This window comes from Microcebus murinus, chromosome 28 (assembly GCF_040939455.1).
Source record: "Microcebus murinus isolate Inina chromosome 28, M.murinus_Inina_mat1.0, whole genome shotgun sequence".
NCBI classification, from domain to species: domain Eukaryota; kingdom Metazoa; phylum Chordata; class Mammalia; order Primates; family Cheirogaleidae; genus Microcebus; species Microcebus murinus.
In genome coordinates this window covers 2,176,720-2,195,493 of record NC_134131.1, presented here as the reverse complement: position 1 = coordinate 2,195,493, position 18,774 = coordinate 2,176,720, and the positions used below count along the sequence as shown (strand labels likewise).

At 53.3% G+C, this 18,774-nt stretch overlaps 1 protein-coding gene across 1 annotated transcript in view; it reads left to right on the top strand.

Annotated features, from left to right (window-relative positions):
* The first annotated feature begins 412 nt into the window (after nt 1–412).
* COL23A1 (collagen type XXIII alpha 1 chain) overlaps nt 413–18,774 on the top strand; it is a 218,627-nt gene continuing 200,265 nt past the window's right edge. Inside the window, exon 1 of the mRNA XM_075998436.1 lies at nt 413–667. Coding sequence (XP_075854551.1) covers nt 413–667 — 255 coding nt within the window. The remainder of the gene's footprint in view (nt 668–18,774) is intronic.

The window sequence follows — 18,774 nt, the reverse complement described above, 5'->3', positions numbered from 1 at the left end:
ATGCTCCTAAGGCTTGGGCGGAGGGTGCCGCGCCCAGGGCCGGGCTGCAGCGGGCGCGGCGCGGGGCGCGCTGGGGACCTCGGGGGGCCGCGGGGGGCCCGGCCGGGAGGCGCGGGAGGGACTCGGTGCTCCGAGGCGCCGGCCCCCGTCCCGCCCCCGCCCCTCGCCGCGGGCCGGGCCGCTCCTCCCCTGGGTGGGCCCGGCTCGTCGCCGGCGGAGGGCATTTGCATAGAGGAAGCTGCCCGCGGTGGCCGCTGCGGAGGAGCCGGCCGAGGCGCGGGGGGCGTGCGCCGCGGTCCGCGCTGCTGCCCGGAGGCCGAGCCCCGCGCCGGCCGCCCTCGAGCCCCGCGCCCTCCCGCCCGCCCCGCGCTCCGCTCCGGCTCCGGCTCCGGGTCCGCTCGGGCTGCGCGCCATGGGCCCGGGCGAGCGCGCCGGGGGCGCCGGGGGCGGTGGCGACGCGCGGCCGGGCCGCCGGGCGCTGGGCGCGCTGTGCCTGCTGCTGTCCGCGGGCTCGGCGGCCGCCTGCCTGCTGCTGGGCGCCCAGGCGGCCGCGCTGCGGGGCCGGGTGGCGGCGCTGGAGGCCGAGCACGAGCTGTGGCGGCGCGCGGGGCCGCCGGGCGCGGAGGCCGCCTGGGCCGCGCCGCTCGTGGAGCGCCTGCTGCGCGAGGTGAGGCCGGGCGCGCGGGGCGGCGGGCGGGGCGGGCCAGGGGGCGCCGAGGCCGTCGGAAGCCCGGGGCGCCCGCCCCGAGGGGCCCCGCCGGCCCGGCTCCGCCCGCGCTCTCGGCCGTGGGGAGAGCGCGCGGGACCGCAGCGGGCGACTCGGGCACCCGGCAGGGGACGTCCCGCCCGGGTCTGCGGGGAGGCCGGCCCGGCGGGCTCCGCTCTGTGTCGAGCGCTCTGGCCGCCCGGTGAGCGCCCGCCGGGGCGCGGGGCGCAGCAGCCGGGCGGGACGGGGCAGGGGACACCGCGGGGCCGGAGCCCCGGGCGGCGGTTTCGGGCGGCGCCGGCTGCGCACTGAGGACCGGGCGCAGCGGAGCCTCCTCGCCCGCGCCTGGAGGGGCGATTCCCACGGCTTACCTGGCGGCGCCACTGCGGGCTCCGGGACGTTTCCAGAGGTTAGGGTCGCCGCCTGTCTTCGAAGTAGGGGCCACATCCGGACCCCAAAGCGCTTACCCACATGCCTGTCAGAGCCCGCTTTTGTGCAGCGGGTTTCCTCCCCGCAGAACCGGGACGGGCAGGGCGGACTGGCCATCCCCCCTCCTGGCCATCCCCCCTCCTGGCCATCCCCCCTCCTGGCCATCCCCCCCTCCTGGCCATCCCCACTCTTGGCCATCCCCCCTCCTGGCCATCCCCCCTCGTGGCCATCCCCCCTCCTGGCCATCCCCCCTCCTGGCCATCTCCCCTCCTGGCCATCCCCCTCCTCCCCCTCCTCTCCCCCTCCCCCTCCCGCTGGGCCAAGCAGCACCCCAAGGGGGCATCCTGCACCCCGGGATGAAGGAGGCAGCGTTTCAGGGCAGGCGAGGGGGTGCAAGCCCTGTTGGCCACCAGGTCCCCAGGCTGTGCTGAGCCGCGGTCTCTTCTCATGTTGGGTTAATTTGGAGTCTGGGGGGGGGGGATGGGAGGCGTCCTGTACCGTACCTCCTTGTTCACCCCACCTATTTCTTAGTCACTTTAGTTTAAGCCGGCGCTACATCTCTTCGAGCTCCGTTATGGGCAAAATTGCTGCTTCATGAAACAATTTCCTATTTTCCCCTTGAAAGCCCCTGCAGACTTCAGAAGTCTCTCCCTGCTGGCAAGGCCTGGCGATGGTTTCATAATTGCTCCCATTATCTCTTGGCAAATCCCTAGAGACCAGGAGGGGGGCCGAATTGATTTATGGAGGGCCAGTGAAGTTTCTACCTGCTAGTGCTAAAATCAAACCGCAAGCCCTGATTGAGTGAATCAGAAATCCCGGTAAATCCCTTTTGCAAGAAACTTGCAAACTGCATGTGTTCCATTCTGGAGTGGAAAGGCAGCCGCTGCTAAGAGGTGTTGATTCTTAACGTCCTCAACTTCATCAGGGAGAGATTTGTAGTTGTTTCATCAATCAGGCATCCTTCTGCCCCACTGAATTTTACCTGGGTGAACTCCAGTGCTAAGGTGCTTAAACAGCGAGTTATTGGACAGAGCGTCCGTGTCTCTCTCTCTCTCTCTCTCCTCTTGATTAGAAAGGCAAAGAGGAAACGTAGAATCCCCGGATTCCCACGGGATAATTTGCTGTGCCATTCAGTACACCATGCTACCAGCTACCCAGAGTGAGGCGCGTGTTGTTTTTGGAGTCTACACAGCAGGGAGTCAGAGATGGCACCGAATGAATGAATGCAGTCGGGGTTGAACTGCGGGTTGTGTGGGTGTCCCTGTGGGAAGGCAGCTCTCTCCCAGGGCACCAGCGGGTCCCTGCTACAAGCCATTCTCCTCATAAATGTTGCTGGATGGGAAATGTACACAGCCTGGCTGGTGACAGCGAGTCCCCCGGCTGGGACAAGGGGCTGCGGGAAGTGTGCATTGTGGAGCCAGTAATTGACTTTAATTCGATGCGTGGGGACTCTTTTGAATCGTTAGATGTGAATGAAAGACAGCTAAAGATGGGACTGAAAACCTCTTAAGGAAAGAGCATTCCTACTTGAGGCTGAGCGTCAGTTTCCGGTTTGTTCTGCGACAAGTCCCGTTTAGCCAGCGCTGCGGTGGCTGAGCACGTCCTATCTCCCAGCTCGTCCTTCTACCAACAAGCTTGTTTTCAGAGCATCAGAGGCAGAAAGAGTATGTCCAAATTAAAGAAAAGAAATCCTGGCCAACCATACATGCCTTTAATGTCAGAAAAAAAAAAAATAAGCCAACAAAAGCCACTGTTAATAGGGGACCCACTCTCTTTGTTCCTTTGGGAGCAGAATTGTGAAATAAATTTTTCTGGGACTGGCTGATGTCCCCGATAAAGCGGACACAGAAAAGGAATATTCATGTTAACTCGTGATCGTTAAAGACCTTTCCCATGGCACAAAAGGGAAGAAATGGTTTTCAGAATATAAAAACAAGATTTCTGAATAAGGGCATTAATGATAGTATCTTCAGTGTGATCTGAAAATATTCATGCAACACAAACATCTAATATTTTGCTTTTGAAGTGCCCTAAATAGGCTGCCTGAGTAATCGAGCCTCCACAGTTACATGTACGGTTAAACAGTGTCATAAAAGCGTAAGTGTTTGAGTGTGTAGCTTTCAGAATACAGTAAAAAATTTAATGCAAGGATTGAAGAAATATTTAGTTGTATTCAGAGGAGACCATTTCCAGCTCACAATGGGTTTATTGTTGGCTGTCGGCCTTCCATTGTCCAGACCAATCAGTTTGAAAACATGAAAAGCCCAGAGACTGGGTAAAATTCGAGCACTTTCCTTCCCTCTCATCAGCTATATAGGTTGGCTAAGTAACTGTCACACCCGGAGTCAAATGGGGATTTTTTTGGCCTCTGTGGCAATCTGTCCATGTCAGGACCGCGCTGTGGTGTCCCTTTTCATCAAGATGCCTATGTTTTTAAGTCCATGGCACAACTGGAAATGGAGTGTAAATCGTAGCTACATTAGTTGCCTTGTCGTTTCCTGGCTCCTAAACCAAAGAAAAGTTTCCTTTCAGTGACTTCCTGGCATGCTCGCTCGCTCTCTCTCCACTCTTTTCTTGTCTTTTTTTTTTGCTGCAGTTTGGAAGAGCTTTATAATAATAGCAGCATGTTCAGAATGAGCCAACTCTTGGGGCATTTCTTTCCTTTCTTTCGTTCTTTCTTCCTTTCTTCCCTTCCCTTCTTCCCTCCTTCCCTCCTTCCCTCCTTCCTTCCTTCCTTCCTTCCTTCCTTCCTTCCTTCCTTCCTTCCTTTCCTTTCCTTTCCTTTCCTTTCCTTTCCTTTCCTTTCCTTTCTTTTCTTTTCTTTTCTTTTCTTTCTCTCCCTCCCTCCCTCCCTCCCTCCCTCCCTCCCTCCCTCCCTCCCTCCCTCCCTCCCTCCCTCCCTCCCTCCCTCCCTCCCTCTCTCTCTCTCTCTCTCTCTCTCTCTCTCTCTCTCTCTTTCTTTCTTTCTTTCTTTCTTTCTTTCTTTCTTTCTTTCTTTCTTTCTTTCTTTCTTTCTTTCTTTCTTTCGGAGATGGAATCTCACTTTGTTGCCCAGGCTAGAGTGAGTGCCATGGCGTCAGCCTCGCTCACAGCAACCTCAAACTCCTGGGCTCAAGTGATCCGAGTAGCTGGGACTACAGGCATGCGCCACCATGCCCGGCTCATTTTTTCTATATATATATTTTAGTTGGCCAATTATTTTCTTTTTATTTATAGTAGAGATGGGGCGTCTCTCTCTTGCTCAGGCTGGTCTCGAACTCCTGTCCTCGAGCAATCCACCTGCCTTGGCCTCCCAGAGTGCTAGGATGACAGGCGTGAGCCACCGTGCCCAGATGGGGCGTTTCTTTCACAGACGTATTTTGGAATTGTGGAATTGGACTTTTCCGCCTGGGCTTTGGAGATCTGGGGCCGGGCTCCCGAAGGTGGGAATCCGAGCCCTGAAGGAATCCATACCCGGGGCCGCGCAGGGGAGGTGATACCTGGGGTTTCTCGTCAGCAGAGCAGAGTTCGAGACCCGGTGCCACCATCTACCAGCTCTGTCACCCAACCCCGTCCACTTCCCGAGCCTGCCGGTCCCCTGCTCTCCTGCGGTGGCCACCACTGTCCTGACGAGCAAACACAGTACCGTTGAGGAAAGCGTACGTCAGGAAATAACATTTTTGATGCGAAATAACAGAACACCCGAGAGTGTGGCCACTTATCTTGCATAACAAGCCTTCCAGGCCGTGGGCAGGTCCCGGGTTTGTCAGCGACTTGGCCATGCCCGGGTGCCAGCCAGAGCCTGCCATTCTCTCATCCCTTCCTCATGGTTGCAAGATGGCTGCCGCGGCTCTAAGCACGCATCCCCACCCGAGAGTAGCCAGGGGAGAAGGGAAGGGGGGCAGGGGAAAGCTGTCTTCTGGAGAGGCGTTCTGTTTTCTTTAAACCAAGAAGAAAGCTTTCCCATCACACTTCGGCAGACTTCCCTGATAGCCACCGGCCAGAGCTGGGTCACACGGTCACCGTCACCCTGTCGCTGGCGGGGTAACGGGGTTGCCGCAGGGAGGCTCTGGCCGGTCGTGATTCATCCCCGGGTGGCTGGGCGCCTCGCCCCAGAGCGGAATAGCGGCTTTGTTAGGAAGTCTGGGCTCGGCCGTGGAGGAGCAGCCCACGGTGACAGCTAGGTGCCATCGAATGGCGCTGCTGTCACCCCGGAGAATGGGGCGAGGGGCCGTTCCTCGCAGATCTTGGTCCCTGCCTTTGAGCAGATGCTGCTCTGCTCTGGAAGTGGCCGGCTGGGCGGCCCCACACCGAGGGTGGCGCTCCAGGGCATTGCTCCCAAACCTTCTGCGCTCCCAGCACACGCGGCGCGGGGCTCGGCCACGCGTGTCACTCTGCAGGGACGGACGCTCAGGCTGGGGCGGCTGGCGAGGACCAAGGAGCCCGTGCGTGCTGCCCCTGCACCCACTGGTGTCCCCATAACCTCGCCCAGCCCTGGGCTCTCTCAGCAGGCAGGTCGCACGGTGGCCTCCACATCCGATCGTCGGAGCGCGTGCGGTTAGAGCCCCGGCCCCCGGCAGGGCCCCTCTGCCCCACAAGCCTCGTCTCATCAGATCCGGCCTTTCTAGATGCCTCCGGATCCTGGCACCTTCAAATAGCAATGTGGCGGGACCCGGACTCAGAGTGGCTTCCGTTTAAAAGGGAATCTATTAGCTTGAGTCACAGAGCAGTCCGGGCAAGCGTCTCCGCAGGCAGCTAGAGGTGCCTGCCCTTGTGTTTCTCCGTATGGGCCCCCCGTTTCTCAGGGTGCCCTCCCTCTTCCCACGAAGTGCCAGGGAAGCTTCCAGCAGCTCCTGGTTCCCACCCTCAGCGTGGACATCTCTCTAAGTCCCAGCAGAAGTTCCCTGATTGGCTCTGATGGACCAGCGTTGGTCAACTGCGTGGGTCACCTGTGTCCATCTCTGAGGACCTGCAGCACTGGCCACCGAGACCAGCCAGGCAGCCTCTCTGCAGGACCAGTGTGTGTGTGTGTGTGTGTGTGTGTGTGTGCGTGCGCGTGCATGTGTGTGCATGTGTGTGTTTGCGCATGCACGTGTGCATGTGTGTGCATGTATGTGTATGTGCACGCACGCGTGCGCGTGTGCATGTGCGTGCATGTACATGCTCACATGTATGTGCACGTGCATGCATGTGTGCATGCATGTGTGTACGTGTGTGCGTGTGTGCACATGTGTGTGCACGTGTGTGCAGGGGCAGCCCCCCTGGAGCTGAAGGGACCAAGAAGTGGAAGGTGGTCCCCAAAGGACAGCTTGGAGTGCTGTCATCAGCAGGGGGAGAGGACGTGGGGCCAGGAGGACAGGGAGGTGGCCGCCCACGCAATGGCGAGAGAGGGGCTTGGGCAGCAAGCTGGAGCCACGTTCTGGAAAGAGTATACCTCGGCGGCTTGAAACGCAGCTAGCGCGTGTTTTAGCCAACAGGACAGGTCGTGGGGACTTGTTCCGCACGCAGGACTCTGCGTACATCGTACATCGATACATTTGGGTGCGCTCTGTGGCAACATTGAAATCTTTATTTCTCTGTATATAACGTGCTCACAAAATGTGAGCCTTAAAAGTTACAGGCTAACTCCAAACCCTAAAACCTCCCTGCACCCGCCTCATGAGACGTCCCAGACAGGTGTCACCGCGGCTGTTTTACGGAGGAAGGACTGGCACAGAGACGGGGGCTGTGCCCTCCCCCCCCCCCCCCGGGTTGCAGGATGGACGGGCGTGTCCCCTCCCCCTTTGGTGCTTGGGGCAGTGTGGACGCGCCCAGCCCGGGGCCAGCTGCCCGGGGCCCACATTCCTCTGCCCACTTCCATCCGCTCTCTGGGGTCTCTCCAGGAGGATGTTCTTTCTCCGAGGAGGCCTGCGGCCCAGCTGGGGGGGGCTGGGGGTGTCCCGAGTCCTGGGGACCCGGAGCAGGCGGTGGGCATGTCTAGGAGACTGCCTGGCGCCCTCTGCCCCACGACAGACAGACCGTTTTCCCAGGGCTGAGTCTGGAGGAGGGAAGTGCTGCAGGCGGAGGGGAAGGTTCTAGATGGTGGCCAGAGGGCACCACTGCCTGCGGGTGGCCTGGTCGGGGATGAGCTGCGGTCTCCTTCTGTGCCGGGCTGCGCGGGAGAGCGCCGGCCTGCTGGGAGCAGGAGCTGCCGCCCACGTGCCTGGGGAGCCCAGTTCCCCGTGCGTGGGCGCCACCGGGTACCCTCCGAGGAGCCGTCTCTGTCACCCGCTCTCTGCGTGGCTCCCTTTTCTCCAACTAGCCGCAAGCCCCCACAAAGGCTCTGGTCCTCGGGCAGCTGCACACGCACGCCTCCCCTTCGCCCCGTGCTCTTAGCCCGGCTCCCGCCACCCCTGCCGCCACCTGCTCGTCCAGGTCTCGTGCCCAGGACTGGGGCGTGGGGTGCCAGCTTGGCGACCCTTCCCCCGCCTCCTTTTCTTCAAAGAAAAGTAACCAAACTGTTGTCTTGATTTAACGTGAAGAATAGTACTGATAACCCCACCACCCCAAAACAAGGACTATTTAACTTTTTGCATAATTCCTTCCCGTTCTGCCCATGGGCGGATTTTTCACTCCACTGGTTTTAACCACAGAGTGTGGTGCACCATTTGTTTAGACCTTGCTTTTATGTTCTTACACCTTATAGTAAAAACATTTTCCAGGTGATGCACAATCTTTATTGCCGTGTTTAAGGACACTTAGTGTCCCGTCGGGAAAAAAATCTGCACCCTCCAGTGTCAACAAGGCATTCCGGTAACGGCACAGTCAGTGGTTCTGCGGGGAGAGTTTCTTGCTTCCGTTGTTCTTTGGGATCCCGCATAACTGGATAAAATAGAATGTGTTTTGGGGCTTTTTTTTGTTTTAATTTTGAAACATCCAAGTCTGTCCGTGCAGACGAGTCTCTGCTCCTGCAGTGGCCTCGAGTTGTTGGACAGTGTGAGCTTGTGCTTCAGGTTTTACGGTGGGCTCAGCGGATGCAGTGTATCTTATAGTTGAATTTTTATTTCGGTTGGATCCGTCGGTGTTGTTGAAAGCAAAAGGCGATGGACAACCCAGAAAGCCTCGAAATAAGATGCAGAGAAGGTCTGAGCGTTGCATTTCAGAAATAGATCCGTTCGTTGGTTTGCTGCAGAAACTTGCCTTGTGCAGCGGTGCATGGTGCCAGGTGCCACCCTGGTCCTCCCCGTGCATCTGGTCACGGAACACACGCTGTTCCAGGTGGGGACATTCTCTGGAGGCCACACACGGCTGCGGCTCTCTCCCCCGTTCAGTCCCCCATGTGCAGAACGAGGATTAATCTCGAATTGTTGACACAGGCACTCAGAGAACCTCCCTTCCCCGTGTCCAGAAACATATTTCAGGATTAAGCACGAACCGCTGGGAGAAAAACTGAGTTTGCAGGTGGAGTTTTAAAGGCAAGCACGCCCGTGTGCTCCCCACCCTTCCCTCCCCTGAGCGGTGGGAGTCCCCTCCCAGAGAGGGGCGGGGACCGGCCCCTGGCGGCCGTGGGCTCCTGGACCCGGGTGACCTGAGCCCTGGCCCCCTGCCCTTTGCACGGCTTGTGGCACAGCCAGGGGACGCAGTGGTTTAGCCTTGAGCCGCAGCAGCTTTTCTGCGGGTGCGTGGACGTCCCTGCAGACATCCGTGAGTGACAGGAGCCGGGGACGACTTGCGCTGTCAGCAGCCCCAGGTCCGCGTCCCGAGCTCTGCCGTTTCCCAGCCGTGTGGCTTCGGGTAGATGAGCGTTTCTCCGGACCCTCGTTTTTCCCGCCTGGCAGGCAGGACCACCGTGCTTGCCTCACAAGGTCCCCGTGGGAATTCCACAAGGCGACACGCGCCCAGCGCTCGGTGCGGCACGCGCACGCCGACATGGCTGTTCCTACTGGAATGTTCTCTTTGACTGAGCTGGGAGGAGTGTCAGTGTCTGTTTGCTGATCAGAGAGACGGTCCTGCGGCTCCTTGGCCGACCTGAAGAGTCTTTGAACCTGGGTCTCTGCCCTCCTCTTGAGCCATACAGAAGCGAAAAAAGGTGCCAACGCATGTCCAGACGCTGAGTCAAGGAGCAGAGACGTGACTTGATTGTCAAAGAAAGGCAAAGACTGCATTAGCTTCGTGACTCCATTTTTGGGTCTCTCATTTTAATAAGATTTTCCATTGAATTTAAAAATGTCACCGTTATCACCAAAGTAAAAATCAAATTATTCATGGAGATAATTTTATGGATTTGTCATTGTGAAAGATCCAACAACCAGTTCGCTTTAATTAATAGGGTGGGCAGTCTGGTTTGGGGGTTGTGCCATATGGCGCCAGCGCCCCCAAATGTTCATGGTTTCACCTGGTGAATTAGGGGTTTCGCACACGGCCGCTCCGGTTCACATCGGTAAATGAAACCTTTATTTTCCTGATGTAGCCGTGGAATTGGGGGCGGGGGAGTATTTTCACATGGGCAACGGCAACTTCTGGAATGGAAGTGGGTTCCAATTTTGAGTTGTGAAACAAACCATAAAGCAGATAGAATGCATTCTGGTGTTTTAAAAAAAAACAATTTAAATAAAATAGACTCAACTCTGGTTCTCTGGGGAGGAGCATCACACGCCAAAAACCAGGGCCTGCCCATTTATATCTAACTGTGCTTTTTTGTATGATGTATGGGCTGTTGTCACCCACAGCATCTTGTTTTCAGACTATCTGGTGCAGTCAAATGAAAGACAAGTTCCCATGGTGTCAAGGGGACTAGAGAGTGTGTGTGCATGTGTGTGCCTGCATGTATGTGTGTGCACATGCATGCATATGTGTGCACATGCATGCATATGTGTGCACATGCATGTGTGTGCATGTGTGCACATGCGTGCATGTGTGTGCATGCATGTGTGCTCATGCATGCATATGCGTGTGCGCATTGTGTGCATGCATGTATGTGTGTGCATGAGTGTGCATGCATGCACATGCATCATATGGGCATGTGCAAAACCACGTGCACATAAGTGTGTATGTGTGTTGTATGCGCAGGTGTGTGGGCATACATGTGAGTGTGCGTGTGCGTGCATGGGGGTGTGTGCGCGCACACACACATGAGCTCTGTAAAGGAATCCCAGCGAAAGACTTTGTAGTGTGCCCAGATGCGACCAGCCTGACCTTATCCCCTTATCATAGAAATTGTCCCCCTCAAGTCCCCCAAAAGCCCCTGTCGCTGGTCCCTGCATGGCTCACGCTATGGCTGCAGAGTTGGGAGCCCTGGGTTTGAGTCTGGAGCTGCCTCTGAACCGGCCAGGGTGCTGGGACAAATTAGGTGACTTTTCCAAGCCTCGACTTCCTGCTCTGGAAAAGGGGGGCAGCAGGTGCCCCGCTGGTCTCTGTGAGGCGGAGCCGTGGCCCTGCCTCCCGACTCCCGCTTTGCTGGGGTGGCTGCCCCTTCTGAGGGACAGCGCCTCTGTCTCCTTCCCACTCCCGCAGGGAGGCGTCGACCCCCGGAGTTCTGGCTTTGCCCGAGGTGAACAGGAAGGAGGTGCTGTGTCCTGTGACACGGTCCGTCCTGCCCGGGACGTCTGCATGGCTTCCTCGGCCCCTCCGCCTGTCCCCGCAGGTCTGCCTCCTGCGTCTTCCGGAACGCTCCTCCGTGGTGGGGACCAGGCTTCTCCCTGGCCCCTGTGGGCTGAGGGCTGGGACAGCCCTCACTCAGTGCGTCCCTGCCCCCTCCCACATCAGTGCCCAGCGTCCCGAGGGGACTCTGCAGAGGACAGGGCCGGCCCGAACCCACCATGTGGGTGAGCCAGGGCTGACCGCAGCACCCGGAGGCCCAGCGCCCCCGGCAGCGTCGCCTGGTTTCCTCTGAGTCCTCTGTCCTTGGCTGGTAGATGCCACCTTCTCACCGTGACCCCACGTGGTCTTCCCTCGGTGCGGCTCTGTGTCTCCATCTCTCTTTAGGACACCAGTCATTTCAGATTACGGCCCACCCCGATGACCTCGTTTGCCTTGATCACCTTTTTAAAGGTTCTGTCTCCAAACACAGCTGGCCTGAGGTTCTGGGGTTGGGGACTTCAGCACATGAATTTGGGGGCGGGGGCTGCCATGCAGCTCGTCACACCGCCGGTTCGGGCTTGCATGTTAGGGGACTGGAGGTGCGCTGTGGACAGGATGGACGGGCTGGGGACCTCCGGGAGGGGACGCCTGGTGGCCGGGGCCTGCAGAGGAGCCCTGGCCGGCGTGGGGCCGGCGTTGGGGACAGATCCGGGGCAGCCGGGCGTGTCAGGGGCTGTGATGGAAACTGCACGCTCCCCTCCAGGCTGGGATGGGACTTCCGTCTGCCAGCCCCGCGTGGTGAGCCCCAGCGGGCGGTTCTGCCGGGAAGTGATGTGTGTGTCTTTGAAAAAGTAATGAATGGGAACACAAATGAAGGATTACTGCAGAGTCACATCTTGTTTGTAGCCCAGCCCTTTCAAAACATCCTAAGGCGTTTCAGGGCTGAGCCAGGACCCTTCCGGAAACGTGTTTGCTGGTGTGGTTTGGAACAGGCGCTCAGCGTGCCCGCGGGAGTCCCCGGCAAAGCCACATTCCCCAGAGAGCAGCTCCGCTCCCGCCGCGGCCTGGGCGGGGCCACCGCGCACCTTGTGCCTCTGCTGTGACTCGGCCGGGGGTTCCACCTGGCACCAAACGCAGGTGGAATCTGAGGCTCCACGTGATGCCTCCAGTCCCCCCCCCCACATGGGTCTACCGCCCCAGCCACACTTAGGGAAGCCGCAGCCTGGGTTTTTTGTTGCATGGGTTTTTTTTTTTTTTTTTTTTTAGGTATATTGACATACAGCAAACTCTATAAATTTAAAATGCACAACTTGATAAACTGGGACATACGTGCACACCTGTGAAGCCACCTCCGCAACGTGGCTAGGGAATGTATAGTCATCACCCTCCGAAGTTGCCTCCTGCCCCCTTGAATTCTCTCCCTTCCCTCCCTCCTTGCCTGCCTCCCGGGGACCACGGATTTCTGTTAGTGTGGATGTCTCCATTTTTCAGGGTTTGTTTTACTCAGCATGATTACTGAGAGAGTCTTTGATATTTTTGCATAATGGTTATGTAGATAATTAGTTTTGCACAATAATTCATTCTATTTCATTACCAGGTATTATTTCATTATGTGGATATGCCACAATTTGTCCATTCACCTGTTGATAGACATTTAGGTTGTTTCCAGTTTTTTGTCTGTTACGAATAAAGCTGTTGTGAATAGCCACATGCCACTCTTTATTTATTTATTTATTTATTTGAGACAGAGTCTCGCTTTGCTGCCCAGGCTAGAGTGAGTGCCATGGTGTCAGCCTAGCTCACAGCAACCTCAAACTCCTGGGCTCAAGCGATCCTCCTGCCTCAGCCTCCCGAGTAGCTGGGACTACCGGCATGCGCCACCATGCCCGGCTAATTTTTTCTATATATATTAGTTGGCCAATTAATTTCTTTCTATTTATAGTAGAGATGGGGTCTTGCTATTGCTCAGGCTGGTTTCGAACTCCTGACTTCCCAGCAATCTGCCCACCTCGGCCTCCCAGAGAGCTAGGATTACAGGCGTGAGCCACCGTGCCCGGCCTGACATCTTCATTTTTCAGGATTTATTTTACTCAGCATGATTACTGAGAGAGTCTTTGATATTTTTGCATAATGGTTATGCAAATAATTAGTTTTGCACAATAATTCATTCTTTTTCATTACCACGTATTATTTCATTATGTGGATATACCGCAATTTGTCCATTCACCCATTGATAGACATTTAGGTTGTTTCCAGTTTTTTGTCTGTTACGAATAAAGCTGTTGTGAATAGCCACATGCCACTCTTTATTTTATTATCTTTAATTTCTCTTGGGTATAAATACCTTGGAGTGGAGCAGTGGGTCACATGATAGGTATAGGATTAACTCTTTTTTTTTTTTTTTTTTTTTTTTTTTTTTTTTTAATTATTTTTTTTTATTTTGGCATATTATGGGGGTACAGATTTTAAGGTTTCAATAAATGCCCATTTCCCCCCCTCCCCCCAAAAGTCTGAGTCTCCATCATGACCATCCCCCAGATGGTGCACATCTCACTCACTATGTATGTATATACCCGCCCCCCTCCCCCCTCCCACCTGCCCAATACCCTATTACTGCAGCACCTATGTGTCCACTTAGGTGCTACTCAGTTAATACCAGTTTGCTGGAGAATATATCTGGTGTTTGTTTTTCCATTCTTGGGATACTTCACTTAGTAGTATGGGTTCCAGCTCTAACCAGGAAAATATAAGGTGTGCTATATCACCATTGTTTCTTAGAGCTGAATAGTACTCCATGGTGTACATATACCACATTTTATTAATCCATTCTTTGATTGATGGGCACTTGGGCTGTTTCCACAGCCTTGCAATTATGAATTGTGCTGCTATAAACATTCGAGTGCAGGTGTCTTTTTTGTAGAGTGTCACTGGATCATTTGGGTAGATGCCCAGCAATGGGATTGCTGGATCAAATGGTAGATTCACTTGTATCGCTTTAAGGTATCTCCATATTGCTTTCCACAGAGGTTGAACTAGTTTGCAGTCCCACCAGCAGTGTAGGAGTGTTCCTCTCTCTCCGCAACCACGCCAGCATTTATTGTTTGGAGATTTTTGGATAAAGGCCATTCTCACTGGGGTTAAGTGATATCTCATTGTGGTTTTGATTTGCATTTCTCTGATGATTAGAGATGTTGAGCATTTCTTCATATGTTTGTTGGCCATTCTTCTGTCTTCTTTAGAAAAGTTTCTGTTCAAGTCCTTTGCCCACTTTTTAATGGGGTTATTTGATTTTTTCTTCCTTATTTTCGTGAGTTCTAAGTATATTCTAGTTATCAGTCCCTTATCGGATGCATAGGATGCAAAAATTTTCTCCCATTCTGTAGGTTGTCTGTTTACTTTCATGACTATTTCTTTGGCTGTGCAGAAGCTTTGTAGTTTGATCATGTCCCATTTATTTATTTTTGTTGCTGCTGTGATTGCCTTTGGGGACTTCTTCATAAACTCTTTGCCCAGGCCGATGTCTAGGAGAGTGTTTCCAACTTTTTCCTCTAGAGTTCTAATAGTTTCATATCTTAGGTTTAAGTCTGTTATCCAGCGTGAGTTGGTTTTTGTGAGAGGTGAAAGGTGTGGGTCCTGTTTTAGCCTTCTACAGGTGGCTATCCAGTTTTCCCAGCACCATTTATTGAAGAGGGATTCTTTTCCCCAGCGTATGTTTTTGTCTGCTTTGTCAAAGATGAGACGGCTATATGAGGATGGTTTTATATCAGGATTCTCACATCTGTTCCACTGGTCAATATTCCTGTTTTTGTGCCAATACCATATTGTTTTAATTACTACAGCTTTGTAGTATAGTTTAATATCTGGCATATTAATGCCTCCCATTTTGTTTTTGTTGCCTAGAATTGCTCTTGATATTCGGGGTCTTCTTTGGTTCCATACGAAGCGTAAAATTATTTTTTCTATATCTGTGAAGAATGCTGATGGGATTTTAATAGGTATTGCATTGAATCTGTAGATCAGTTTGGGTAGTATAGACATTTTGACGATATTGAGTCTGCCGATCCACGAGCATGGTATGGATTTCCATCTGTTTACATCCTCTGCTATTTCCTTCCTCAGTGTTTCATAGTTCTCCCTGTAGAGGTCTTTTACCTCTTTGGTTAAATATATTCCTAGGTACTTTAATTTCTTTGTTGCTATTGTGAAGGGAATTGAGTCTTTGATTTGGTTCTCAATTAGATTGTTGTTGGCGTATATGAATGCCTCTGATTTCTGTGTATTAATTTTGTATCCTGAGACTTTACTAAATTCATTGATCAGTTCCAGGAGTTTCTTGGTTGAATCCTTGGAGTTTTCTAGATACAATATCATATCATCAGCAAACAGTGAAAGTTTGATCTCTTCTGCCCCTATTTGGATACCTTTGATTCCATTTTCCTGTCTGATTGCTGTAGCCAAGACTTCCAGCACTATGTTGAATAGAAGTGGAGATAGTGGGCAGCCTTGTCTGGTTCCAGTTCTAAGTGGGAATGATTTCAGTCTTTCCCCATTCAGTATGATGTTGGCTACGGGTCTGTCATATATGGCTTGTATCATTTTTAGGTATGTCCCTTCTATGCCTATTTTCTTAAGTGTTCGTATCATGAAAGGGTGTTGAATTTTGTCAAAAGCTTTTTCTGCATCTATTGAAAGAATCATGTGGTCTTTGTTTTTGCTTCTGTTTATGTGGTGAATTGCATTTATAGATTTACGTATGTTGAACCATCCCTGCATCCCTGGGATGAAGGATTAACTCTTTAAGAAACTGCCCAGCTGTTGTCTAAAGCCATTGTATCATTTTATATTCTCACCAGCAGTGTATGAGGGTTCCAACTGTCCATGTAATATAGATAGATGATCGGGCAATTCTGCAACTGCTTTTAAGATTTCCACTTTATCACTGATTTTAAGGAATCAGACTAGGGTATGTCTTAGTGTAGTTTCTTGGTGTTTGTTGTGCTTGGGTTTCATTGAGATTCTTGGATCTGTGAGTTCATCATTTTCATCAAATTTGGAAACACTTTTTGACCCTTCTTCAAATATTTTTTCCTCCTCTGCTCTCTTCTCTCCTTTAGCAACTCCGATTACATGTATTCAGGCCATAGTTTACCAATTCTCTTCTCTTTTTCTTTCCTTTTGTTAAAAAAAAATAATAATTCATTCTCTCCGTGTTCATTTTGGACGGTTTCTACTGCTGTCTTCAAGTTCAGCTTCTTTTCTTCCGCAAGGTGTCCTCCGCCGTCAATCCGGCCCCCCATATTTTCCATCTCAGGCTTTGGTGGTTTTCAACTCTCGAATTTTTTAGTTTGGATCTTTTTTTTTTTTTTTTTTTTTTTGAGACAGAGTCTCACTCTGTTGCCCCGGCTAGAGTGAGTGCCGTGGCCTCAGCCTAGCTCACAGCAACCTCCAACTCCTGGGCTCAAGCGATCCTCCTGCCTCAGCCTCCCGAGTAGCTGGGACTACAGGCACAAGCCACCATGCCCGGCTGATTTTTTATATATATATATTAGTTGGCCAATTAATTTCTTTCTATTTTTATGGTAGAGACGGGGTCTCGCTCAGGCTGGTTTTGAACTCCTGACCTTGAGCAATCCGCCCGCCTCGGCCTCCCAGAGTGCTAGGATTACAGGCGTGAGCCACCGCGCCCGGCCTGGATCTTTTTAATGTCTTTGTTGTTTTCTACTTAACACTCGGAACATATGCACCACAGTTACAATAATTGCTTTAAGGTCTTTGCTTGCTTAGCCCGGGCATCTGTGGCAGTTTGGGGTCTGTTCCTTTGAGTGGGTCTTTCTGCTCATTGGGGGCCACCTTCCTGCGGGTGACTTTTCTCACTGGGTGGCAGACAGGGCGATGAGCTTTGGCTGTTGCTGGGCGTCATCGCATCCCTGTACATACTCGTGGCTTTGTCTCGCGGCAGTGAGGTTACTTGGAAACACTTTGGTCCTTTGGGGTCTCGAGTTTCAGGTCTGTTGGGGGGGGACTGCTGGCGCCCTGCGGCTCAGGCGGCCCCTCCTGGCCCTGCCCAGAAAGCTGGGGGACAGCAGCTGTGAGCGCTCCTGGCCCGGCTCCAGCACTGGCCGCTGTCCCCTCTTGTCCGCCAGGTGGTTCTTTCCCTGCCCATGGCTGCCGATTAGTGCCAGACTCTGGCCTGTCTCTGTGCAGCCGTCTCTCCGGTCCCCCCCCCCCCCCCCGCAGACTCAGCCTGCCTCAGCCTCCCTGGACTCCCAGCGCCACCTATGCACAGAAAGGCTGCCAGGCTCCGTCTGTCTTTCCCCTCCCCGCACTCAGCCCGTCCGCGCCCCAGGCCGTGCGCTCCTGGTTGTCGCCTGTGTCTCAGATCCCTGTCCTTCCCGGCCTGCTACCAGTGTCTGCAGAGCTATGGTTTCAGATGTAATTGTGAGTTTTGTTGTTGTTGTTGTTTGAGACAGAGTCTCACTTTGTTGCCCAGGCTAGAGTGAGTGTCGTGGCGTCAGCCTACCTCACGGCAACCTCAAACTCCTGGGCTCAAGCGATCCTTCTGCCTCAGCCTCCCGAGTAGCTGGGACTACAGGCATGAGCCACCATGCCCGGCTAATTTTTTATATGTATATTAGTCGGCCAGTTAATTTCTTTCTATTTATAGTAGAGCCGGGGTCTCGCTCTTGCTCAGGCTGGTTTCGAACTCCTGACCTTGAGCAATCCGCCCGCCTCGGCCTCCCAGAGTGCTAGGATTACAGGCGTGAGCCACTGCGCCCGGCCTGGCATCCAGAATTTTAAAGAATGCTTACCACTCAACAACAAAATGACACAAAACTCAATTTCAACGTGGGAAAAGGATTTGACAGACATTTCTTCAAACAGGACATGGAAATGGCCAACAAGCACATGCAAAGGTGCTTAATATCATTAGCCATTAGGGGGCTGCACATAAACCACAGTGGGACACCACCTCCCACCCACCTGTACCTGCTGGGAAGGGCTTGGAGAAACTGGAACTTGCACACACTGCTGGTGCCAGCGGAAAATGGTTCAGCCAGTGCAGAAGACAGTTTGGTGAATCCTTAAAAAAACTAAGTATGAATATCACGTGACCCAGCAATTCCACTCCTAGGTTTATGCCCTAAAGAATTGAAAACACATACTCAAGTAAATGTACACTCATGTTTATTTTTGTGTTGTTATTTTTTTGCAGGGCACATTATGACACTTGTCCCAGTCCCCCTTCCCTGTTGCAGGGGGGAGTGTATTTTAAAACAGCAGCCTCGGCCGGGCGCGGTGGCTCACGCCTATAATCCTGGCACTCTGGGAGGCCGAGGCGGGCGGATTGCTCAAGGTCGGGAGTTCGAAACCAGCCTGAGCAAGAGCGAGACCCCGTCTCTACATGTCTCTACAGGCGTGAGCCACCGCGCCTGGCCTCGTCCTTGTTTTTTATGACCTAGAGAGTTTTGAGACACACGGGGGCAGGCATTTCGGAGCATGCCTCTCACCTGGGGCCAGTCTGACTTTCCCGTGATCAGACTAGGTTAGGTGTTTGGAGAGGATGCCACTGAGGTGGATTGCCACTTTCGTGGCACGATGTCAGGGGGTCCGTGACGTCAGTGTGACTCAGCTCTGCTGATGATTAACCTTGATCACTTGGTTAATGTAGTGTCTGCCAGATTTCTCCCTTGTAAAGTTACTATCTGAGTAAGTCCAGCTCACTCTCAAGGACGGGGACTTTAGCTCCGTAGATTATTTGAGAGACTGCAAGGTAGTTTTGTCTCTTCTCCCCATTTACGTATCCAATCATTTATATCAACATGGACTTACGGGTACCGTGTTTCCCCGAAAATAAGACAGGGTCTTATATTTATTTTTCCTCAAGGAGACACCCTAGGGCTTATGTTCAGGGGATGTGTTATTTCTCTTAAGTACAGTACAACAATCTACATTGATTCAAATATAGTTAAGTCGTCTTCTTCTGGAACATCATCATCATAATTCTCCAAACTCTGAATTCCATCCTGAATTTCTTGTGACTCTGTTTTCCTTTAGAACCATCGGCCCCTATCTCTCCTGTCGAGCACTAGAGCTCTCACGGG